This window comes from Miniopterus natalensis, chromosome 7 (assembly GCF_054644295.1).
Source record: "Miniopterus natalensis isolate mMinNat1 chromosome 7, mMinNat1.hap1, whole genome shotgun sequence".
In the NCBI taxonomy this organism is placed as follows: domain Eukaryota; kingdom Metazoa; phylum Chordata; class Mammalia; order Chiroptera; family Miniopteridae; genus Miniopterus; species Miniopterus natalensis.
Window position 1 is genome coordinate 42,630,096 of NC_142087.1, and position 26,199 is coordinate 42,656,294.

The following is a 26,199-nucleotide window of genomic DNA, read 5'->3' on the forward strand; positions in this document are numbered from 1 at the left end:
CCCCAGGATCAAATTTTAAACACAGGAATAAAGTAGGTAGACATATTATGAGGCCTCAATAACTGAAGGCTAATTTAACTTGACATAGAATAATAAACATTGCACAAACTAGAAAGAGAGCCAGTGCAGCGAGGGGAGAGAGCACATGCCCTGGAGCCAATGGTCTGGGCTCCAGGCCTTGACCCAGCACTCAACAGCTGTGTGACCTTGTGCGAGCTACTCAACCATGGGAAATCTCCATGTCCTCGTATAGAAATGAGTATCACGAAAGGACCGACACCGGTATTGTGACTATTTAATGAGATAATATGTATAAAGCATTTAGTACAGTACTTGGTCATGGGAAGTGCTCAAGAAATGTCACCTGCTAATATTGGTATTGTTGTCATAATCCTAAGTATTTTCATACTAGTCAGTAACTGCAGAACAATACTACCTAGCATTTATATATTATACATTATCCTGATTGAGATGCCACACACAGTATCCCAGATATCATACTAAGTTTGTAAAGAAGACAAGAAGAATGTTCTCTGCTATGCCTTGGCACAGGGACTGGGTGTCAGGCTCTCAGGGGTCTCCCATCAGGGTGAGTCTCCCCAAACACTTCTCCGTGTGTCAGATTCACCATTACCCTCCTCCTCGTTGCTCCTGTGGCCTCTAGGCACTGGCTCGTGGGCTTCCCTTTCCCTTGCCACAGATTGCCTCTTGCCCTTTTTACACACACATTTACATGCCCTTTTGAAATTGTCTCAGGGTTTTATGGTTACTGTTAAAAAGGAACTAGACAAGGGATAAAAGGCTCTCTCCTCTGCCTCTTGCAACATCTCCATGTTTTATGCTGGTATCTGATTGAGAAAGACAGCGCTGGAATAAACAGACAGAAAGCAAGTCACATGGAATGGACGCCAAAGGCTGTGGGCACATGCAGATCTGAGCTCAGGTTTATTTCCCATAAAGTATATGACCTGACTCACTGACTGTTAGGACCCACTACTGAGGAAAGGAAAGGCATGAGAAACTGTCTGGGAGGTCTCAGAACAGTGCCCAAGACAGGGTCCCGGACGCTTCGAGTCCACACACCAGTAAAATACCAAAAGACTGGAAGGCTGACACACATCGCCAAGATTTTATTTGCCAACTGTGGGCATGGGTTTTAAAAATCACCTGTCAATAAATTGCAGCACTAAAACAAACAAAAATAAAATCTACAATCCTTTTCAAGAAAAGACAACTGACCATCATACACACACTCATACACACATACACACTGTCCTTATGTTTCTCTTTTCACCACAGACCTGTGAAAACTTCATTCCAGGCCTCCTGACTAGAGACTGGGATCCGCTGGCCCCAGCCCTGTGGTAGCAGTGGGTGACTTACCCTGGAGCGCCCTCTGTAAGCCAGCCTCCATGCTGCCCAGGGGCATCTTTCCTAGACGGTGCGGCAGCATATGAGCGAGAGGCGGTGGTCTTCCACTCATGTAAGGAAATCTGATTTCAGGGACACAATCCAGAAGACGTATGCACCAGCCCTAAATGTGGACACAGCAAAGAGCAGGGCTTCAAAGGAGAGTTCAACATTCTCCTCTCAGAACAAGTAGAAAAACCAGAAGGGATATAGTAGACACCACCAACTAAGTCAGCTTCATGTACATTATGGAACATTTCACCCAACAACTACAAATACACACTCTTTTCAAGTGCATATGGTACTTTCACCAAGATAAACTATATGCTGGACCCTCAAACAAGTCTTGATAAATTTAAAAGCAATGGAATTATACAGAGTATAATATGTTCTCTGACCAAAACAAAATTATATTAGAAACCAAGAACAGGAAAATAGCTATAAAATCCCCAAATATTTAGAAATTAAAGGACACACTTCTAAATAACCCATGGGTCAAAGAAGAAATCACAAAGGAAATTTGCAAATGTTTCAAACAAAATTAAAACACAACACATCAAGTTTTTTGGGATGCAGCTAACAGTGTTTAGAAGGGCATTTATAGATTTAAAACACTTAGAAAAAATTTTAAGTTGAAAATCCATGATCTTAGCCTCTACTTTCGGAAGGTAAAAGAAGAGCACATTAATCCCACAGTATGTAGAAGGAAGGAAACAATAAAGACTGGGAAGAATGAAACAGAAAACAGACAAACCAAAGAGGATCTGTGAGCCAAGACCATGTCAAAGCTAATCTTTCTACTCTTGATGGAATAAATGCAGGTACATCCTTTGACAGAGGTCGTCACTGTTACAGAGGCTGTGTTAGCACAGGGAATCAGACACACATGGGATATGTAGACCCTGCCCACTTGGTCAGAGCAGAGCTGAGGTAGCCTTTTAAGGCCTGGCCTGCCCACCCAGCTTGCAGTTGCCCACTTTAGATATTCTTCCTGAGTGTTTCCTGAAGCACACTGTATCTCCTTTATTCTTGCCTACTTCTTGGTCCCTTGCACAGGACATTACTTGGTGGAAGTGTGCTGTCAAGTATGAGTGACAGCTTTTATCTCTACATTGCAAAGATAAAACCTGGGTCGGCTTGCTGTCCATGCAGACTGCTCCATATAATATTATATACTGTGACTTTAGAATAGAGGGCCATAGAATGGTAGGGACCAGAAGGGAACCCTCAGTGTCCTCTAACTCAGTAATAACTCACTCTGGGGTCCATGCTTCATGCACCTATCAGAGTGGCACTGGCTCATACCACTAGAGAGAAGTCTTCTACTGTACAGACCCCTATAGCAGGAAAAAATTCCACAGCAAAGAAATACTCACTAGTAAGATTTTCCTATTTTGAAGCCAGGATCTTACCAGCAGAAGTTTTTTGGCCATGAAGCCTCAATCAATCTTGTGGTCGATGAGAAAGTTACTAAGCTGTGAAGTTGGAAGGGGAGATTCCCAAGATTGGGGCTTTGTGTTCTGTCTCCATTAGGGTCAGCCCAGAATCCTGGGGGGAGGGTGACAACCACAGCTAATGTGCTTGTGTGTTTCCAGCTCACTGGAACAGTGAGTCTAAGTGCTTAGGTCCCTGATGTACTTACAATATGTTATCCAACTACATACGTATGTTGCTACCCAACCACTTCTGTGATGTATTTTTATAATAGATTCTGGGATTTTCAGCCTAGGCTTCTTCTATTCTTGTCCCAAAATCTATCCATGAATGAAGTTGTGCTATTTAAGCTGAATTTTATCTCTAAAATATATATATTCTCTTTATTTAACATGTTCTATCCTGTTTTATTACAAGCATGCAGACTGGGGTTTGCCACAAATCACTCCATGTGCTTTTAGCTTTTCCAAAGAGATGCTTTGAGACTTTTGTTGCTCAGTCTACAGGAGAGAATGCCCCTGCAGCCTGGCTTCAGGCTACTCCACCAGCCAACCACAGTGGTCCCACCTCAGCCACTCTACTCACCTCCATTGAACTGCATTCTATCTTTAGTCTTGAAGGAAAGCCTTGACCCCTCTATGTGAAGAATTCCAATGACCTGGGGGGAAAATGGAGAATGGTGATAAAAAGTATCTCTCTTATCAGTTATCATTTTGTCTAGTCTGCAAATCCCTTTTATCTACATAAAATGACAGGGAAATCAAGGGGAAAATATTAATCAGGTCTTCTATCAGAAATCATATTTATACAACTTCCCAATTAACTGAGAAATAAAGAATATCAAATGCCCCAGCATTATACATTCAGGAATCACAGATCTCAAATTCAGTAAACAAAATTAGAATGAAACCCCCTCACATTACTGACAGAAATAAACAAAATGTACATCAACAAGAGCAATCTACTCAGGCATCACTGACATTTCCAGAAGAGTTCTGCAAGGTGGACAGAAATACACAAAAAAGCATCCACGTGCGCAGCAGGAGTGGCTCAGTTGGTTGAGCATCATCCTGGGCACCAAAAGGTTGCCGTTTGATTTCCAGTCAGGGCACAGGCCTGGGTTGCATGTTCGGTCTCTGGTCAGGGTGAGTATGGAAAGCAACTGATCAGTGTTTCTCATATCGATGTTTTGCTCTCTCTCTCTCCCTTCCTCTCTCTAAGCATGTCCTTCAGTGAGGATTTTTTTAAAAAAGCATTCATGTGAAAATAAACTATTTTTCCAACTTTATTTCTCTCTGGCATCACTGTGGCAGTCTGAGGTTTTTAATTCATTTGTTTCTTGCCTGCTGTGTGAGTTCTGTGAGGGCTAGGGCTCTGTCTATTCTCTGCTCTGCTGTGTTGCCATCACCTGGAATTATCCCTGAACCATAGTAGGTACTCTGTGGGTATCTGTGCTGTGAAAGTATGAATTAGTATTTTTAACTCTCCCTCCTGTTACCCTGTTTTTACTCTCATCCGTTGACAGTATCATCTAAATTACCTTTTCATCACTAATTTAAGTAAGGTCACTTTTTTTTTTTTTAAATCCCAAAACATACATTTGGTGTGGGAGAGTCTATTCTACTTTGTTGCCCCACCCTTTAACTGTAAATTTCAACTGTCCTTTCCCACTGCCCTCTGATTTTCCTGGTTTTATTGTCAAAAGATGTAAGACAATTGGTCTCTATCCTCGGGTGGCCCTAGGATACTATGGCTGATGGAATAATGAGTCATAGTTTATGGGAAGTGCCTCCTGCTGCAAATGTTCTTTCGGACCCTCCATGTGAGGCAAGCTTGTCTTCTCAGGCAGTGACCACAGGCTTCTGTGTAAGACCTGCTTCTTAGAGAAAATTTAGCCTTCCGGTTTTGAGTCTTGAAAGTACATCTAACTTACTGCATGAAAAGAGAATCCAGAACAGCAAACCCTGGCAAAGTGGTAATTTGAGCAGTGGCATCTAAGTTAACAAGCCCCAAGTGAACTCACCCTAAAGAAAACTTGTTTTTAAGAATCTCTCTTCCAAAAAAGGCAGTGAAATGTATGAGTCATTTTCAATAAGATTAAATTACTATTTCTTTCTAAAGCAATCAGCCATCTACAACTTAGCAGACAACCATAACCAAGTGTTTGTAATTGTAGGTTCTTGTAAATGTGTACCAAGGGTCTCTCACTTTCACTGCCTGACTCGGATTTGTTAGAGAAGCAAGGTATCGAAATGTACAAGGATTCCTCTAGGTTCTCACAAGAGAGAGTGTGTGTATCATATCCTCAGAGTGCATATAAATTCACACACAAATATTTACACACATGCCCACAAGTCAGCCTTGCAGTACACACTGGAATGTTTTCATTCATCTGACTGTGTTGAAGAAGGATTTACTGTAGGGAGATGCTGTGGTGCACACTATAGGCACACCTCTGTTCCAGACCACCGCGATAAAGTGAGCCATGATATTTTGCTGGTGGAGGGTCTGACCTTCAATTTGTATAAAACAATGCACAAATAAGGTATAGCCATACTCTGCAAAACAGCTGATTCTTATTCTGAATAAGACTGTGCATGGGCCCTGGCCAGGTGGCCCAGTTGGTTGGAGCATTATCTTATGTACCAAAAAGGCTGTGGGTTCAGTTCCCAGTCAGGGCACATACCTAGGCTGTAGGTTTGATCCCCGGTTGGAGCATGTATGGGAGGCAACTGATCAATGTATCTCTCTTTCCCCCTTCACCCCTCTCTCTCTCTCTCTCTCTCTCTCCCTCTCTAGATGATAGACATAGACAGATAGATATAGCTGTATACATCTATATCTATATATAGATATGTATTAATAAACATCCTTGGGTAAAGATTAAAAAAAAAAGTAGGAATGGGTTTTTAAACAATGCATTTTCATTCTAGAACAAATGACATGCTTCAGTTTTGGTTTTTTATATTTCCCTGATGCTTCTGGATAAAGAAAACTTCTATATGACTTTAACACTCAATTTCTGTTTTGTTAAAAGAAATTGGAAAGCCGGACAGCCAGATGACTGGGGCCATGGCCATGGGCCAGGAGAAGACTGTGCTGGGCTGATTTACGCTGGGCAGTGGAACGATTTCCAGTGTGAAGACATTAATAACTTCATATGCGAAAAAGACAGGGAGACAGGTAAGCAGTAGAGGGGATTTAAGAGGGAGCTGCAGAGCCTGTATTCCATTAAAGGATAAAAGGGCTCTGAATCCAGTCCTGGTTCTGCCACTTACTAGCTGGGCAGGTTATTAACCTCAGGGGAATAATAATAGCATCCTCTTAATGATGTTGCTCTGAGGACACAATAGTAAATGTGCCTAATGTGTAAGAAGTGCTCAATAGATGTCAGACTAATTGGCTTAAGTTATGATAATGTCAGTCAATTGTTCTGTAACATATGGCACCAATGTTATATCTTTTTCATAGAGTTCCATACACAGACAGTTCAGGTAGCCAAGCACATAATTCCACATGTATTTATTGAGCATTTACTATGTGCCAGATGCTGTGCTAGATAATGGAGGGAAGTTTGTAGGGAGAAGGAATGAATGCTAATTCAGTAAAGCTGTAGGATATAAAATCAACAAACAAAAATCTATTGTGTTTCTATACACTATAATTACCTATGAGAAAGGGAAATTAGGAAAATACTCTCATTTATGATTACATCAAAAATAATAAAATACTTAGGAATAAATTTAACCAAGAAGGTAAAAGACCTGTACACTGAAAACTCTAAGATATTGATTAAAGAAACTGAAGAAGAAACAAATAAATGGCAAGATATTCCATGATTATGGATTGGAAGAATTAATATTGTTAAAATGTCCACACAACCCAAAGAAATCTACAGATTCAGTGCAATTCTCATCAAAATCCCAATGTCATTTTTCACACAAAAAAACAGCAAAAAAAATCCTAAAATTTGTATAAAACCACAAAAGACCCCAAGTAGCCAAAAGAATCTTGTGAAAGATGAAAAAGCTGGTGGCATCATGCTTCCTGATTTCAAACTATATTACAAACCTGTAGTATAGTACCGTGTTGGCATAAAAACAGACTATAGATCAATGGAACAGAATAGAGAGCTCAGAAATAAACCCATGCATATATGGCCAATTAATTTATGAGAAAGGAGCCAAGAATATACAATGGGGAAAGGACCATCTCTTCAATAGCAAAGTAAACCATCAACAAAATGAAAATGCAACCTACTGAATGAGAGAAAAGACTAATATCCAAAATATATAAAGAAATCATACAATTCTAGCAAAAAAGAAATCCAATTTAAAAATGGGAAGATGGTCTGAAGAGATATTTTTCCAAAGACACACAGATGGCCAACAGGTACATTAAAAGATGCTCAACATCAGTAAATCATCAGGGAAATGCAAATCAAAACCACAATAACACCTCACACCTATTAGAATGGTCATTATCAAAAGAAATGTGTCGGTGAGTATGTGGACAAAAGGGAATCCTTGTGCACTGCTGGGAGACTATAAATTGCTTCAGTCACTATGGAAAACAGTAAATAGATTCCTAAAGAAGTTAAAAATAAAACTACCATCTGATCCTACAATTCCACTTCTGGGTATTCATCTGAAGAAAATGAAACACATCAAAAAGATATATGCACGCCCATGTTCATTGCAGTATTATTTACAATAGCCATGACATGGAAGCAACCCAAGTGCCCATCGATGGCTGGATGAATGAATAAAGAAAATGTGGTATATATGTACGTATGTAAACACACACACACACTTATAAACATACACATACACACGATGGAATAAAAAAAGAAGAAAAATCTTGCCATTTGTGAGAACATGAATGGACCTTAAAGGTATTATGCTAGGTGAAATAAGTCAGACAGCAAAGGGCAAATATGGTATGATTTCATATGTGGAATCTAAAGAAAAAACAAAGAAAATGGAACTCACAGAGAACAGATAGATGTTTGCCAGAGGCAGGGGTAGGAGGTGGGCAAAATGGGTGAAAGGGGTGAAAAGGTACAAACTTCCAGTTATAAAATAAATAAGTCATGGGGATATAATGGATAGTGTGATGACTGTACATTACAACTGATAATACAGTTAATAACACTGTATTATATATCTGAAAGTCGCTAAAAGCATCTTCGTTTACTCAACAATTATTTCTTCTTTAGTACATTGTTTTGTTCCCTTTAAATTACTTTTAAGATTTTTTAAGGTATAATTAACAAATAAAAATTATATATACTTAAGATATACAATGTGATGTTCTGATATACAAATACATTGTGAAATAATTATCACAATCAAGCTAATTAACATACCCATCGCTTCACATAGTTACCATGTCCTTTTTTTATGGTAAGAAAATTTAAGTTTTACCCTCTTAGCAAATTTCTAGTATGCAATATTATTAATTATACAATACTATTAACTATAGTCACATTACTATACATTTTATCTCAGAAAAAATATTTTTAACTGTACTAATGGATGTTAATTAGACTTATTGTGGTGATCACTTTACAATACAGTTTACCCTTGAACAACATAGGTTTGAACTGCAAGGGTCCACTTTATACACAGACTTCTTTTCAATAAATATATAGTCAGTCCTCTATCTCCCGGGTTCACATCCTCAGAATCAACTAACCATGGATAGAAAACGGTATTTGTATGGAAAACTATTATCGATATGCAGTTGGGAATCCACAGATGTAGGAGGCTGACCATATACATTGTTCTATACCATTTTATATCAGGGACCTCAGGGACCTCAGCATCCATGGATTTTGGTATCCGCAGGGGGTCCTGGAACCAATCCCCCACAGATACAGAGGGACAACTGAAGTTTTTGGGTAGTCAAAGTTATATGCTGATTTTTTATGACATGGGGGGGGGGGTGTCAGCACCCTTATGTTGTTCAAGGGTCAGCTATTTATGCATATACCATCAACTCATTGTTTTGTACACCTGAAAGTAATACAATGTTACATGTTAATTATATATCAGTTTTTTTGTTGGTGGTAAACAGAAACCTCAAATGTATTTTGTTCAAATTATTTTGGTAGTAACTGGAGCACATTATCCATATATCCACTCCACACACATATATTGAATACCTTTGGTATATCAGGCACCAGTCCAAGTATAGGGGTCTCAAGAGCCATGAGGAGCTCCCAGTGTGGCCAGGTGCAGGGAAGGAACACAAATATCTAAACAAGAGGTTACAGTAAAGAGTGACAAGTTACCCAGATTTGTCATGTTTCCCTTGTTTGGTTATTTGGGACTTGAGTTGGGACTAGGTTTCCCCAGAATAGGCTCCTTCAAAATGAAAATTACCTTTTGCTTTATCTGAATAAGAACTTCTAGGCATTTCTTTGAAAAAAACATTGAATGATGTATTTTGGAATCTTTCTATAAAAAACACATGTTCCTTTTTTTTTTTTTTTTAACTGTACATTAACATTATTCTTTTTTTAAAAAACTAACAGCCATCCTTTTTCCTCTCTTTTAGTACTATCATCTTCATTATAATGGACTGTGATGTAATCACATGATCAAATTTTCAGACAGTTCTCAAAGGCAAAGGATACTCCCTTCTGATTGCATCACCTGCTCTCCAGATTGGAAAAAAAGCACTGAAAACCAATTACAAAAAATGACAGCTAATGTTCTTTACCATCTGCCATCACTCAAGGACTTTGGAACAAAAATGTTCCCCGGTATGAGATATTGATTTTCAGTATGCAAATGGACTGAATTACAGATTTTTCAGCCAGTAGCCGTACAGTTATGCAAATCATATCTTCCAAAGTATGGAATGCTCCGATCATAAAAAGATTATCATCGGTTGCTGAGCTTTAGGAAGAACTTACACATATACTGTGTAAACAGTACCTTACATTTCTAAAATCCCAAATGTAGGAAAAATATGCAGACATAGAGATATATAGGCCAACTCTTAATAATATGAAATATACTTAAAGAGCTTTTAAAACTGTATTTTTGTACAAAATATTTGCCTTTTTACAATTTTTTTTCATTCCCCCCCCCCCCTTTTTTGGTCACTTTACCAATATAATACATGGAGCCAAAGAAAACAATATGGTACTAATAAAAACTCATAGGGTTTCTTGTCAGATTTAATCTTACCCAATGGCAAAGAATTCTTTTTAGTTGTGGATCAAAAAAATAATTAAGTATGTGTGTGTACATATATATTTTTAAATGTATCATTTCCTCAGAGGAGTCAATCATGTGAAATGTCTAGAAATACCCTTAGAGATTTTGCCAGTGTAGGTCAAGCCTGAGCATGTACATGGCTCAGTCAAGTGGGCTGTGCATTAAGCTCATCACCAACCAGCACCCTTGCTGTGTGCCTGGCCAGGCCCAGAGTTTAACTCAGGATGTGTGTCTTCTAATTTTGGTGGAGCCAGGGGTGGTGGAGAGGCATCTGTTGGGGAGAGTAGAGCGCCTGAATCTAGTTATCTAGAAGGTCCTGTTTTATGGCTGAGGTATAAATATACTTGGTTTTAGACCCATACCAGAGCTGATACTGTCAAGAAAGTATGGCATTACATCAGCCAGAGGCAGAGATGCTAGAAAGATGGGGATAGCTATGTGCTACCTGGAAAGTTTGTTTTCTTAAGTCAGGTTCTTAAAAAAAAAAAAAAAAAAAAATTTAAAAAATGCCAAGGCACATGCATGCTGAAATGCAAGAATAAACTTTTGGCCACTTTGTGGAACTTTTGCAAAGAACCTTTCCTCTGAGCCCATCTTCCTTGTCCTTGATTTGCCATTGAAAAGTCTAACAAGAACTGTGCTGAAAATAAGCACTAGATATAACTGATGCTCAAAGGTAAGATTTCCATCCAACAGATCCCCTCTCCTCCCCTCCCCTCCCCAGCTCCCCAGTGCTGCTACCCATTCCAAATACAGTGGTAAAATAAAGACAGTCTGATTTTCACACCTGCAGCTGTGTGGACTGTTGCCTTGCCCCTAGTCACCATTCACGCCATCTCTGCAGCATAGGAACCACCACCTCCTCAGCACCTTCATGCCCTGCTGACTTGTCCATGTGGTCAGGCTGGCAGGACCAACACAAAGCAGGCACTGGGCTTTGGTACCTCTTCAGGTTCAAGATCTTCTCTAGGCTGATCTCAACCCTCTTTTTCATCGTCTCCCTGTTTTTCAAGTGTAAATTAAGACTCATAGGCATCTTTTAATAGTGTTAACAATTTTAAAAAAAAGATTCATGTTCAGAAGCAACTTGAAATTAAATGTCTGATGCCATCATCAGGAAAGAACAGTGCTCACTCCCAAAGCCGAGATGGTTCCTCTCCCAGCCCTAATAATTATTTATGGAGAACTTATCATTTGTCAGGTACTGTATGGAGGGCTTCAATCAGATGATCTCAGGTCATCCTCCCAGCAGCCCTATGACATAAGACTTACTACATTCCCCATTTTACAGAGAAAGGAGGGGCTCGGAGGGGCTCAGAGAGGTGAAGTGATTTGCTGGGTCACACCATTACCAAGGATGATGCAGCGTTCAGACTTGAGCTTTGAAAATGTCCTGATTTTCTTTTAAGTACCAGGGTCCTTCTTAATAACACACTGAATAAAATCAGATAAATATCATATTATAAGATGCCTCATGTGCTCCTTTGGATATTTAGTTATTTACACATCAGGTTCTATTCACCTACTCACAACTCATGCTCTTTTGGGAGGAGAGTTTTAGTAAATATGATGAGGTCTTCAGGCACTTGACTTGCTATGTGCTATAAGCAGATGGAAAATGCTTTTCTTTTGAAATGGCTCTTGAAAGAAAATGCACAATGGGGTGGGACACACACCTTTTTCCCCCCCTCTTCGATAATCAGTGTTCATCAACTCTCCCCCTATCCTTCCAATTTGTAGTAGAGTTTAAGCTAAAGTGGATAAATAGTAATAGCCACTCCCACTAAAACATGCACACGCACAAAAAACAGATGTATAAGGAAGCGGAAAGCCACGCACCAGAATCAGGTAATAATACCAAGCACATGTATTTTGCCTCCGATCACAAAGCTGACTTCATAAAAGTAAGCATATTAACCCATTTCTGACTCACACAAAAATAATACTAGTTTAAATATATTTAGCACTTTTGTATACATTATCTCTTCTCATCTTGGTGCAAAACCTACATAGTCCTTACTCTACAAAAAGAGGAAACAGGCTGATTTGAAGACGCCTGTTGCCCACATTGCTGTCACAGTCCTTTTCAAAAATTCACATTCGATCAGGTTCCTCATTCTTACATCCCTAAATCCAAGTCCATCCTACCCCCTTACCCCCAGTTTACAATCTTCCAAAGGATCTGAGTTGCCTGTAGGACATACATGCAGAGGCCATAAGGCCCTTGGTGACCAGGTTCCCAGCCACACCTCCCACCTTTCCCTCAACTGCAACCCCACCTGCCCTCGCTGCGCACCAGAACAGCTGTACAGACCACCTTCACTTGCCTCATTCTCTTTCTTACCTCATACTCCACCTGGATTTCCTTTCCTACCATTTTTACCTGGACAGTACCTCCTTTAAGACTGAGTTCAAGCATCACGCCTTGTCTGAATCCTTTCCCAACAAACCCACCCTGAAGGTAGAGCTGGTTCCTCCTACCAGGCCAAATGCTATGCACAAGTGCGCTGGGTAACTGGGAAGCAAACTCTTCACTGCATTAGGTAATCAACAGGTTAGTTGAGAAGCCAAAAATATTACTGAATTAAGGAGAGAGAAAGGTGAATGTAGCCAGTAAATTATAAAATCTTAAAAGAAACTGAGAATGAGAAAAGCCAACAGGAGATATGAAGGAATTCATTATAATAGTTGGTTATTATGTATCCAACATATTGAATGTACGTATAATATGTACATTACTCCATCAAAATGCATGGAAAAGAATCAGGTGGTAAAACAGATTCATTCTATTTACCAACATACGGCCAAGTCAGGGAAAAGCTCTAGATGCCGTTTCTAAGTGGCAGTGGGATAGAATACCTCTTTTCTCACTGTTATACTCAATGGTTTTAGAAATATAGGCGAACTTTACAATCTTTTTAACAGGATATTTCTTTGTATGATAGCAACGTTTTCCTGGGAAGAATCCCTTAATGGCATGCTATCATATTTCTTTTATAAATCATGAAGCAGATATTGAGAAGTTTTCTACCTGTTCATCTTTTTTCTTCTCCCAGACATTCTTGTTCAAATAACTACACAGCATGCCTGGGTTACACCACATAGGCAAAAGTCCAGGGAAAGACAGGCTTTGGAAAACCAGTGTTAATTTGCCAAAAGCAGAGCCCTTGGTTTTCAAATTTTTCAATGAATGAACTATCTCAGTCCAGCCAGGCCTGCCATGGCCAGGATTGTGTCCCAGTCTCACGCCTTCCTCCTAGGACTTATTAGCCCTGAATTTGCAAAGCAGGGATAACCTGTGCAACTTAGGCAGGAGTCAGCTGCCAGGGAGGAGACTCCTGCCAACAGCTCACCCAGAGAGGTCATTAAGTGGGCTTAGCCAGAGGGTCTCCATTTAGTCCTCTTGGCCAGAAATGGAGATTTGTCCTTTGGCCAGTCTTCCAAACTCTCCTGCCAGAGTTTGCTGTATTCTTTAATCATTGCTCATTGCCATGACCCACAAAATCACGCCTGGAAGCTGCAGGGAATTATAATATTCTTAAAATCAATTACTATGCCATGGAGCAAAGGCGAGGCCCTGCGTAAACAAGCACAAAGTGCTGACTGTGTAGTAGCTATGAGAGCACCTACTATGGGTTAGGAATATGACATATACCATCTCCAATTCCTATATAAAGAAACTGAAAAACAGACAGGTTAAATAATTTTCCCAAGAGCTGAGACTTGAACCCATGGCCACCTAGCTCCCACCCCACCATGTTGTCTCCTACACTCCAACAGTAACCTTCCTGTCAGCCTAGGCTTTTTGCATTGTATTTTGTTCTTTGCCACAAGAAATCAGTCGAGCCACCAAGATTACCTCTCTCCTAATAGAATCAGGGAGATAATGGAGGAATTTCCCCCCCCCCCAATTTGCACACTTTAGATAAAATTACTAGACTGACTCAACCCTTTGTTGTCAATGAGCAAAGAAGCCAAAGTCAACTTGGCCCCCAATGCCATGAAAGTCCAAAGAGATCTAGTCTGCAGAAACCCCCATAGATTCTAAGAAGCTGGACCTCTCAGAGTTCTCTGATATAATTAATGATGAATAAAAGGGGCTTGGGAGCCAAACCAGCTCAAGTTAGAATCCTATTATTTGCTTTCACATTACCTAGGTTTTTGATGGTATAAATAATTGTTTCTAAATAACTATTTGCTATGCATCGCTTTAGAATAGATAATGCCATGTGAAAAGCAGCTGTTTTTTCTCCAAAGGTATAATTTAGGGCCCATTTTATAAAATAGTCTGGGTTTGAGGTGCTATAAGATGCCACTTAATTGATCCTCTGCAAAGAGATAACCATTTTATATTGGAACTTCACCTATTTCAACCTTATACCTATAACTTCACTGGGTGAAGTGTTTCAAGAGCCCTGAATCAATAGGCACAAGGAATAATGACCAGCACTTTCATACAGACCCTTCCATTTCTCAAAAAGGAAAAAAAAGGCCTAGAAAAATTGGTTGATAGATGTATAGGAAGGAAGGGAGGGAGGCAGGGAGGGAGGGAGGGAGGCGGGGAGGGGGGAGGCAGGGAGGGGGAGGGGGGGGAGGACATAGACGGGCACATAGATACATAGAATGGAAGAGAGGGAGGGATTGCAGATCAGCTAGGAAAAAGCTATTACTTCTTTTCTTTCTTTTAGCCCAGAGTCCATTTGAAGGAGTTTTTTCCCCATGGAAAAAGCACTGCCCTTGCCCAGCCAGTGTTGCTCAGTGGTTGAGTATCGACCTATGAACCATGAGGTCACGGTTCAATTCCTGGTCAGGGCACATGCCTGGTTTGTGGGCTTGATCCCCAGCAGGGGCGTGCAGGAGGCAGCTGATCAATGACTCTCATCATGGATGTTTCTATCTCTCCCTCTCCCTTCCTCTCTCTGAAATGAATAAAAACATTAAAAAAAAAAAAGCCCTGCCCTTAAAAGTCCACCGAAGTCCTCCACCCACCCGACACTCACTTTTCAACCCTGTAGCTATAATGTTTAGAAACTATAGAGCCCCAGAAATTACCTTTTCCTGTCTTCATTTTCCATTGCAGGCAACTGGGGCACACCCATTGCATTTTTCACAGTCTGCAGTAAGAACTGCATTTTGGTCAGTTGGCCCTGGCATTTGGGATTGCTGCTTTCCTCCTACTGTGGGGACAATTTCCCTCTCTCTGTAATTCAGCTCACTGACCATACACCCTGGAACACTGGCACCTAGTGAGAACAGAGCTGGGGAAGCCAGGAACCCAGCATATTATCCAAATACAGGTTGGAAATGAACCTCCCCAGGAGCAGACCTTCCAGGGGCAGGCTGGTCCAGACACCCTGATACCCCCACAGAAAGACACCTGGCACCCATGAAAAGCAGACAAGTTGATCTTTTATCTGAACATTTGAATGAACTCTGGAGTCTCAGCCTTTCTGGTCTAGGCCCTTGTTATTTCTGAGAAATAATCTCATACTTAGTGTTAGAGAATATGTTAAGAAAATACCACTTCTCATAAGAAAATAAACCAATCCCCAAGATTAGCACTTGAAGGATAATGTCCTGGACCACACACAGCCTGGTATGTCCCCTAAGCCGCATATTCTCCTAGGGCCCCCACTGATCCCTGCTGTCATCACAGTGGGGAGGGGAGCACTGCTCCTTCAACATACACCCAAGTATGGACCAGATTCCTTCCTTTCATTCTCCATGTGAGGAGGTCTGAAGAATGCTTTACACTGAAGATTAGGACACAAGGAAATACAAATAGTCACAGAAAATATCCAGTTCCTACACAAGCATGGAATATTCCAGGGAAAAGAGGTCTCACCTGGCCTCCTTCCTGGCTCCAGGATGCCACCAGATCACCTTTAAAACCCTCAGTCCAGGAGCACCTCTTGGCATCCAGCTCCCTGAAGTACCCCTATCCTGCCTACAGAGATCCATGGGTCCATCCTGAGACACACATGTCTCAGGTCATTAACACAAAGACCTCAGCCTTCAGGCAAGATTCCAGTCTCTCCCTACAGGGGTCTGCACCTTAATAACTAAATCTCAATAAAACCCTCAAGGCAATTAATATAAGAGACAGAGGCAGGGGTGTGGGGGAGACAGCAAACCTCAGTAAAAAGACTGGGAAGGTGATATTTTACCCAAAGAAGCACGTCCCCGAAGGTGGACTCAGTTATTGTGGGGAGGAATCTGAAAGAAAGTAAAAAGGGCATAACATTCTATATGGACCATGATATTTTCCCCCTTATCTTTACTGATGTTACTTTTTTCAGAGCAGTTTTAGATTAATGGAAAAATTGATCAGAAAGTACAGCAAGTTCCCACATATCGCCTCTCCCTCCTCCACACAATTTCCTCTATTATTTATATCTTGTATTGATGTGGTACCTTTGTTACAGTTGATGAGCCAATATAGATACATTACTAAGACCCACACCAGAAATAATTTTTAAACTCTCACGTGTCCCTTTCCCCCCCCTTAAGGCAGTGACACCCCCCCCCCCCCCCCGCATTAGAGTTACCTGAATATTTGTCTATCCCAACCTCTATAAGGCGGCAGGGGTTGGAACTTCTCATTTCACATTTCTATTGCCACCTGCTGCAGTGCCTTGTACATAGAAATTACTCAATACACAGGATTTAAAATGAATTAAGATACAAACATGGGAGGAGGGGGAAGTGGGAGTCACTACTTAAAGGGCATAAAGTCTCAGTTAGGCAAGATGGAGAAAGTTCTAGAGATCTGCTGAATAAGATCGCACCGATAGTCAACAATACTGTACTGTGTATTTTTAAAATGTTATAGAGTGTGGTGCTGGGCCAGCTGGTCAACCTCTTAGGGCCTCAGTTTCCTCATAGGTGAGGATACATAGATGATACTTTAGAGATGCTATCCAAGGTTTCTCCTTCTGATTCCTTGTGCCCTTTCCCTTGCCTTCATCATTTAGGCAAAGTAACAAACACAATCCTAAACTGGTCTGTATTGAATCTGATCTTAAGCTTTTCATAATGTTTATCTCTACGGGGGGGGGGGGGGGGGGGGGGATGAACAAACAAAACAAAAGCAGTTCTCCATACATACTGTTCTTAGGGGGAAGGCAAATATGAGGAAATCAAAGAAATAACTGCTGACCTGTGAGTTTTAAAATTAGACATTTTTTGGAGTCCAGAGCAGAGACAATATATTGAAAACAAAGCTTTTTTTGCTGCAGCAGGCAGGGGTTTTGAGAGAGAAATATGTTTGAGAGAGACGATGATGAACTCCTAGGAGACCAGAATCCTGGAGGATTCTGCAGAGTTTATACTGTGAACTAAAAAAAAAAACAGGAAAAAATGTAGGATGACATAAACAGATTTTTCTCTGCTTAAAAAAGACAAAGATGAATTCAATGACTATGGGAAGAAGGGACAGCAGGGTCCCAAAGAAGTGCCCCCTCCATGGATCAAAAACCTTGGACAGAAGAGGAGAGAAACCCCAGATAATTTTACAGGGTCTCCAGAGCCAAAGAGAACATTGCCTGGCTTCCCAAGGAGCAGCTCAGAGAATTCAAGTCTCATGTCCTACATGATCCCAGAGGAGCAGCCTAACGATGGCTGCGGGAACTTCCTGATCAGGTGACCTTCAGAGCAGCCTCATAGAACCATAAGCAAAAGGTCCCTGCGAGCCTCTGGACAAACAGGAAAGTGACTGGAAAAGACAAACTTCTGCTCAGGAAAACACAGCAAGGACAGAAGCCAGCAACCACCTCTCGCCTCTGGACAGTATATAAGTCAGTGCCCCAGAAACTTAGCTTACCTCCAGAGATAAGGGGTGAAGGAGAGGAGTGGGGGTAAACTTGCATTAATTGAGTTTAAAACTGTACTAGCTATATTTAAATCCAGAAGAAATTGAGTTACCTTGAACTGACAAAATTAAACTTTCTGCTCTCTGTGGAAATTGGGATGTCCTGACTTCGGAAGAAATGTACATATATGGAAAGCTGAATTTCTAACTACAAAATTTAAACCTGCCGGATGTAAAATGGGTATACTAATACCTATCTCACAGAATTACTGCTAGTTTAAGTGAGTTCAACACGAAAAGCACCTAGCACAGGGTCTGGCTCATAAGATGCAGGGCAAGATCTTAGGTCCTTTTACTTCCTGTGGTTCTCTGTTTCATGTCTCTTGTTCGGCTAAGGAAATAACAGGGTTTTGGTTATCCCAGACACTTAATCATATGGCCCAGGAGAGTGGATGAGCAGTAATATGGATAGACAAAAGTGGCAGTTCCTACAGAAGCAGGGTTGGCTCCACCCACGGAGAAGATGGGACCCCATGTCGAAAACAGGGAAGTAGTTGTGTGTTTTTAAAAGCTGAGCTGATAAGTAACTCAACTCACCTAGGGACTTTGTAGTCTGTGAGTCAAGACTGACTCTCAGTAAATTACTGAATGTCCTCTCCAGCACTGTATTTGGAAGAGATTTCAGGAGGAAAGGAGCAGCGAGTGGTTTATGTTTTTCCGTGCTTATACTAGACAAGAGAGGGCCCACTGTCTGTTTTTATAAAGTTTTATTGGAACACAGCTGTGCTCATTGGTTTATGTGCTGTCTGGGGCTGCTTTTGAACTTCAAGGGCAGAGTTGAATAGCTGCAACAGAGACCACACAGCCCACAAAGCTGAAAATATTTACTATCTGTTCCTTTACAGAAGAAATCTGCCAACCACTGTACTAGACAGTAACAACTTATCTTTCTATGGTGCTTAGAAAGCATTTCATACATATAATTTCATTTATTTCAGACAAACATCTCAATGGATGAGGACATTTTATCAGTCATAGTATCATTGCGTTGCTATAATGTTTCCTACTTTACAAAATGAAGAAGCTGAGGCTCAAGGTGTTAAAGGACTTGGCACTGAGTAGCAGATAGGTCCTCAAACCCATCCCATTCTCTCACCACTTTCCCTACAATAACAATGTCCTTAAGGTGACCTGATCGAAGTCTTAAGGGCACACAGAATCACCCTGAGTAGCTTTAAATGCAAAGTAGGACTTTGAACAACCTCTCTTGTAAGAGGTCTCCAACAATAGCACCACTCATCAGAATTGTTCCCTTGGGGCTACCCTTAGAAGTTCTCACCCAATTGAAGGCCACATCAAGGTCCATGCCTATGGAAATAAAGTTGGTTGGTGGCCATAACCTTGAGGTCATGCAACATGTTTCCCAAGCCACAAAAGAAAATACATTACTTACATCACCCCAGAGACATGTTATAAAAACAGCATGTCAAGGTATGGTTGTCAAAAGGTTAAAAACATAATTCTCATAGAAATATATAGTGGGCACACGTTGTTAATGAAGAAACTAGCAGGATGGAAAAACTGGTTCAAAGAAGTACACAAGTCATGAATGTATATATAGTTAGTTAAAAATTACATGAATATTTATAGCAGCTTTATACATAATTCCAAAAACTGGAAGCAACCAAGATGTCCCTCAGCAAGTAAATGGTAGTTACATGACATTACACATTTGTCAAAACCCATAGAACTTTACAGCACAGAGTGAATCTAAATGTGTGCAAAATTTTAAAAAATCATTTAGGAGGTTGGCTGACCCCAGGAAGGAAGGCAGACTATGATGTGAGAGTCTGTATTCAAATGCCTGGAAGAACCTCACTGAAGAGGGAAGGGAAGGGTGCCGACCTAAGTAGCTTTGGAAATGAGTGGTCGGTCTATCACTGAAGGCAAAAGGAATCGGACGTAAGTACTGCGCTCTAGCAGATAATGTGGTTTCCCATCAGGGCACAGATTAACAATTTTGATACTGCTCTCCATGTGTCCTGGAACTGAACAATTAAGTGGCTGGTGGCTTGTGGGAGACAGGCTTCTCACTCCTGACGTGAGAACTTATAGGTAAGCAAGGGGAGAAGGCCAGAGTGACCCACGCGGTTAGAGCTGGAGACATCAGTAAGAGCTCATGCTTATCTCAATATAGGTACAGAGGGTTACATACAGAACTATTCACAGACATGTGCACACACGCAGGGGTTAACATACTCACATATATTTCTGTGCTGTCTGCTGCGAGGGCCTGAGAGAAACGACACCCAGCCAGAAACAAGGATGCTCAGCACCCAGTACCCGTGAGTCCATATGGCTGTTACAAATAAATGACTGAATTAATAAGTGGGGAGAAGAGGCAAATCGCCCATGAAGATCCCAAATAATTTATGTGGATCCTCCACCCCAAGGAGGGGAGTCAAACTCCTCGGGAATGGACTGCACACGGCGACTTCCTCTCCAAGAGAGCAGAGCGGAAAGGCAGAAGAAAAAAGGGATTTACAATGGAGGAACCTGGCAAATTCCGCCCTAGCCAGGTGACCGAGGCCAACATTAACAGTCATAAATCACGCTGACAGCATGTATCCTCTTGATATGATGTAATGGAAATAGGACTTCACTTCTGTGGTCTTTCTCCCAAAAGCCCATAAAGCCGGTCTAATCGTGCAGAAAATGTCGGAGCACTCCCTTAGAGGGACATCCTAAAATATCTGACCAGTGCTCCTCAAAACTGTCAAGGTCATCAAAACCAAAGAAAAACTCTCACGGCCAATAGGAGTGTAGGAGACCTGACCATTACATACAACGTAGTATTATTCTGGATGGAATCCTGGGACAGAAAAAGAACATTAGGACAAAACTAAGGGAATCTGAGTAAAATATGGGCTTTGGGTAATAATAATGTATGAATATTGGTTACTAACTATAAAACATGTACCATATTCATGTAAAATGTTAAAAATAAGGGAAACTGGGTGAGGGGTATAAGGGAATCAATCCTCTGTACTATCTTCTCAATTTTTCTGTAAATTTAAAGCTCTTCTAAAAAGAAAAGTATTAAAAATAAGTTTCTAAATTAGATATAAAACTATACTACAGAACAATAGGGCCATAACCTTTGGAGTTATCTCTTCAGCCATAATCAACATAAGCTGTCAAAGTTTCATTCCACTAGAGGTTGGACTTAGATGGGCTTGTTGGCTTCAATGTGACAGGATGACAGGATGACATTTGCATGGATACACAGTCATCCTTTTATCTGGTTTCTGTGTTTTGGATCATTTTATCTTAACAGACAGGACCTGTAACTCTTATACTACTTTCTTCACAAAAATCATCACTACTGGATAGATTCATGATTCTTAGGTCACATATAAGGTGGCATCTTATAAACTCATTACTGACAAGCCACCAAATATTGATCAAGTTATAAATTTCATTTTTGGTACAACTAGAATATTTACAATTACAGAGATGTTCAAAAGATGAAACACAAGAGGTGAGAAGGTCGTAATAACAATGTAGAGCTGTGTACAACTTACTGTAAGGGAGTAAAATGTCTATTTTTATCGGGCCAATACCAAAGGCAATTTCTATGCTAATTTAAACATGTGAGTGAAAGGCCAGGGCAGTGATAAAGTCTTCCCAAACAAAGTAGAGACCTGAAAAGCTATTGGGTAAATGAGGCAATTACCATACATGCTTTCATAGATATCACGAAAAAGTTTTAAACTCTAGCAGCAATCACATGATAATTTACTGCTTTATTATAACTGTTGTTGTGAATATTTCAATCTCTTCAAGTATGCTACAAAAATTCTAATATACAAGAATGGGCTAGAAACCTAAATGTTGAAAGTCACTGAGCCAGACTGTCAAAATGACAAAACTAAGAGAAAGCAAAAATGATAGGATGAAAATAAAAGGCTGATAGCCCAGCCGGCGTGGTTCAGGGGTTGAGCATCAACTTAGGATCCAGGAGGTCACAGTTTGATTCCCGGTCAGGGCACATGCCCCTGTTGTGGGCTCGATCCCCAGTCGGGGGCGTGCAGGAGGCAGCCAATCAATGACTCTCTCATCATTGATGTTTCTATCTCTCTCCCTCTTCCTTCCTCTCTCTCTGAAATCAATAAAACATATTTTAAAAATAAATAAAAAGACTGATAGATCTCTGACTCTATCTACAAAGCTTCTGCTTTCACGATTAGGCACTAGGCAAAAAAACCCCAAAAACACAAAAACAAAAACACTTCCAGGCCCATCCAGGCCTGTGATTACATTTCGAGAAGATAGCTCATATGTTGGAGAATTCATCTCAACACCAACTGATCCCAGGAGAGAGAGAAGAAGGGGTGGAGGAGCCTTGGCCAGTGTGGCTCAGTTGGTTGGAGCATTGTACTGTACACCAGAAGGTGGCAGGTTTGAATCCTGGGAGGAGCACATGCCCAGGTTGTGGGTTTGATTCCCGGTCAGGTGTGGGAAGCAACCCACTGATGTTCCTCTCTTACACTGATGTTTCTCTCTCTCTCCCCCCTCTCTCCCTTCCGCTCTCTATAAATCAATTTTTTAAAATATTTTTTAAAAAGAAGGAGTGGAGGAAAAGCCTTTTTTTTCCCCCCTAGTTGGGCCTTAGACCACTGTCAACACTGTAATTATATTACCCTTGCTGTTTATTTTGGTAATTTACCGGGTTAAGGTACATGGGATAATTTAAAAACTAAATTCATTCAGTCACTTACAAAAACAGTCAACTGGCTTATGTGTAGAGCAATAAAGTGTGAAAGTCACACGGCATCCAAATTGTAGCCATGTGTGACTTGGCTTTTTTTATTTGGGGAACCAAAAATGGTTAAGGCTTAAGCGATTGTATTTCTCTCTGTCGCTCTCACTCTGAGGGAATAATGAGTTCCTGCTGGTGACACAGTGGCTTGGGGAGGCAAGCAAAGAGGTGGTTTGGTGCACTTCCAAAGCTGTCAGTGTGCCTTTACCACAAGACCCTGGTTCTGTGTGAGGGACAGTTAGTGAAGTTGCTGAAACAGAGGCTGGCAGTGCCACATGTTAACATGCAGACTTCTTCCTGGGATCCCTAAGCCCTTCTCAAACATGAATTAACTCGAGCACCTTTACTATAGAGCACAGGGCACAGCTCTACATTCATATATTCATTAACAATTCATATAGTAACCATATAGGGCCTTCCTACTATGTTCCAGATCCTGTGTCAGATGCTGGGGTTCTTTCTTGAGTCCCTTGAAAAGCAGATCCCAAGATAAAGGTTTCATTTCCCTCCTCCATCACTCATTCTAGATTTCACTCACCCTTGGCCAGTACTCCAGGCAGCTGAGGCTGCCTGCCTGATGGGCTGACCCAGAACCTCAGCCCTGAGTCCTTAGCTGCCTTGGCTTCATCAAGCCAAAGCTGTTCAAGTTGCCCATTTACCATTATTCCTGGTATGGAAGCACCATGAGATACCAGGAGACATTCAAGTGAGTCCTCTGGGTTCCAGGCAACTCCCCCATGCTTTCATTATGTAGAGCAACCCTACTCTTCATGGTAATTATGGTCAACTTTGTCCACCAATGTAGTAATTCTTTTCTTTGCCAGTTCTTCCACTGACATGAGAAGCCTGAAATGACCTGGTAGTAGTCACAGCTTCAAGTTCAGTGACTCCTTGGTGTTTCCATTGTAGGAACCAGGACCTTTAATATGACAGAGCCTAAAGCTGCAAGCTTGAGAAGCAGTGATTGTGAGAGGGTTCACACCGACTTCTATCCCTCGGTTCCTATACCTGTGAATTCAAGTTATTGGGAATATAGCAACACAGCCACTGATTCAGTGCATATACTGCACACTGGAGGACAGCACCCTAACACTAAAGGTTATTGCCCCAAGGCTAGCACCCTAGCTGAGCCTCCACTGTCCCATTAGACTAGCTACTTCTGGTTGAGCAGGTATCTGGTGAGACCAGTGGATCTTGTGGTTTTGTGCCCACTGCCACAATGTTTTATAGGATGTCTCTCCAATAGATAAGGAATTCTGTGAGCCCCTGGGTAGTGGTGCTAACAGAGACATGTGGGCAGGTATCCATTTTGGTAAGGACAAGTTGAAATTGAAATCACTCTGCCACCAAGTAGGTGGTCTGGTTTCCTCAAGGCTCATCATTAGCTGTCCACGTCCACAAGATTTGGCATCTTATCTACCTCATTGTTGAGAGCTTCCTTTGCACTGGAAGTTCTCTGGTGGGCACTAATATAAGCTACACAAACTTTGTGCCCACAACCACAGGTTCATCATCGTGCCACTTTCCTGGGCTACCTTATCAGAGACCTTCCAATCTGGTTCCTTGTGAGTCCTGACCAAGCAGCCAAGCCACTCACCCTTGTCCCAGAGTTCATATCAATCTCTAACTCAGGCTACTTTTCTCTCTTTATAAAGTTAGCCACCAATTATGCTGTTTGCATCTCTGTCCACTGGAAGAATTACCTCACTCTGTCAAGGCCACCCTGAGAGGGACTATAACATGGCAGCTGTCTGTTTCCAGCCAGCACCAAGATTCTGTGATCTTTCCCTCCCACTGTGCTGGTAAATGGATGGTAGGTGACTGGTTAACTTTCCTGCTCTGGTAAGTTCAGGGCAAAGATGTGATATGAGTGAGGATCTTTAGCACTTAAGTCTGTGTTTTTCCTTGACGACCCACCCTGCCAAACCAGAGGGTAGTGCTGGGCTGGGGAAGGCATAGTTTCTCCCCTAAGCTCTTTGCCCAGTGGGTGGTCATTACTACTGTAGCAACTGGCCAGAACCTGAACACCTTCTGCAGAACAGGTCAGAAAAATATGTGTGCCAGATACCCCTCTGCCCACTACTGGGGGGGCACACTTTAGGCTGTGGCTATTATTTCCAGTTTGAGTGCCACTGCTACAGAAAAATGAAAAACCACAATTTGGTTTGGGCCAATCCTGGCTCACAAATTGTGTTCCAGCCCTCTGAGAGATTGGCATTCTTAGGAGAATAGAAATGTTAAGAAATCTGCAAGAGGTCTGCCTTGTGTTGATTTTTTTCAGGGATTTAGAAGTTGCTGGATACTTTAACGTATTGAGTAACTAATTTCCCTTCCTTTTTTCTAAAAGCTCACATGGTAAGCATTTATTTCCTGAAAACATGCCAAAAGGGTAATTTTTTTTCAGAGTTGGAGTATTATTTTAAAATGTAAAATAAAGTCCTGATAGCAAATATTATCAATGTAGGCGCTTGAATCTACATACAGCAACTGAAGAAGTATTGCCTTCTTTTGGTTTCAGGGTTTGGGAGTTAAAATGGAAGAGAACTTCCAAATGTTTCTGAAGTGCTTATTTTTCTCTGAGATTCAGGTTTGCTTACTGGATGAAAACGGTCAATCCAGGACAGCTGGCAACTCCAGGTAAAAATGTGCCTACGATTTGTTTTTAGTTGTGTTATTATACCTTTCGAGCCAAGGTTGCAGACTGGCAGTGCCCTGAAGAAGGGAGAGAGCTGGATACCACCCATACCTCCCCTTTAGGGAGGCCTCCACCTGAGCCTGGAGCAGGGCCACACTGGAACTGACCCAAGCTAGGCCTCCCTGTCTCCCCTGAGTCAGAGCAGCAGTTGAGCCCACTCTGGATAGGCCTGTCTAGGGGCAGATACAGATTTGTTAAATGGATGTTTGTGTCCTAAGAAGTGTCTCTGTCAAATCCATAATTTAGGTTGTAGGGTGGTGATAAAACAGTATGGGAAACACTACCTGTTTTGCCATTTAGTGAAAGTACAGGTCTTTTATTCCAGAAAAGTGCTGATGGAAAGTAAGGTATTCTGTCTCAAAAAGTAGGTGTGTAGTTAACCTGGTATTTGAAAAATATTTTCCAAAAGTAACAATAAACAGTATTTTAAGAGAAACAGTTGAAGTGCCTTGTGTATTATGAAATTACTTTGATTAGTAAGTCACATTATTTATGGACTGCTGGAAGACCAGTCTCTCACTGTACAAATTGCCAATTGATCATTTGGGAAAGAAACCAAAGGGTCAAGAAGAGCTTTTTATCATACTAATGCATTAAGACACACAAAGCATGACCTAGATATAAAAAGGGGCCAGCACTTTTAGCAGATGCCATTCATGGCTGAGCTGAGAAGGCCACTGCTTGGGAGCTCTAAAAACAAAGAACATAATGGAGAAGGGGTCGGGGAAACACTGCCCAGGGTGAAACACAATGGGAGACGAGGAGGATTTGGAAGAAGTCTGGCTCCAGGAAAAAATAT

At 41.2% G+C, this 26,199-nt stretch overlaps 1 protein-coding gene and 1 long non-coding RNA gene across 2 annotated transcripts in view; one reads left to right on the forward strand and one right to left on the reverse strand.

Moving 5' to 3' along the window:
- COLEC12 (collectin subfamily member 12) overlaps positions 1 to 10,649 on the forward strand; it is a 169,692-nt gene extending 159,043 nt beyond the window's left edge. Inside the window, exons 9-10 of the mRNA XM_087818988.1 lie at positions 5,882 to 6,027; positions 9,406 to 10,649. Of these exons, the coding sequence (XP_087675114.1) occupies positions 5,882 to 6,027; positions 9,406 to 9,425 (166 nt within the window). The 3' untranslated portion in view covers positions 9,426 to 10,649. The remainder of the gene's footprint in view (positions 1 to 5,881; positions 6,028 to 9,405) is intronic.
- Positions 695 to 26,199, reverse strand: part of LOC148092757 (uncharacterized) — a 39,783-nt gene continuing 14,278 nt past the window's right edge. Inside the window, exons 2-3 of the long non-coding RNA XR_015714822.1 lie at positions 3,430 to 3,502; positions 695 to 1,534 (exon numbers count right to left, since the gene is read on the reverse strand). This is a non-coding gene — a long non-coding RNA (uncharacterized LOC148092757). The remainder of the gene's footprint in view (positions 1,535 to 3,429; positions 3,503 to 26,199) is intronic.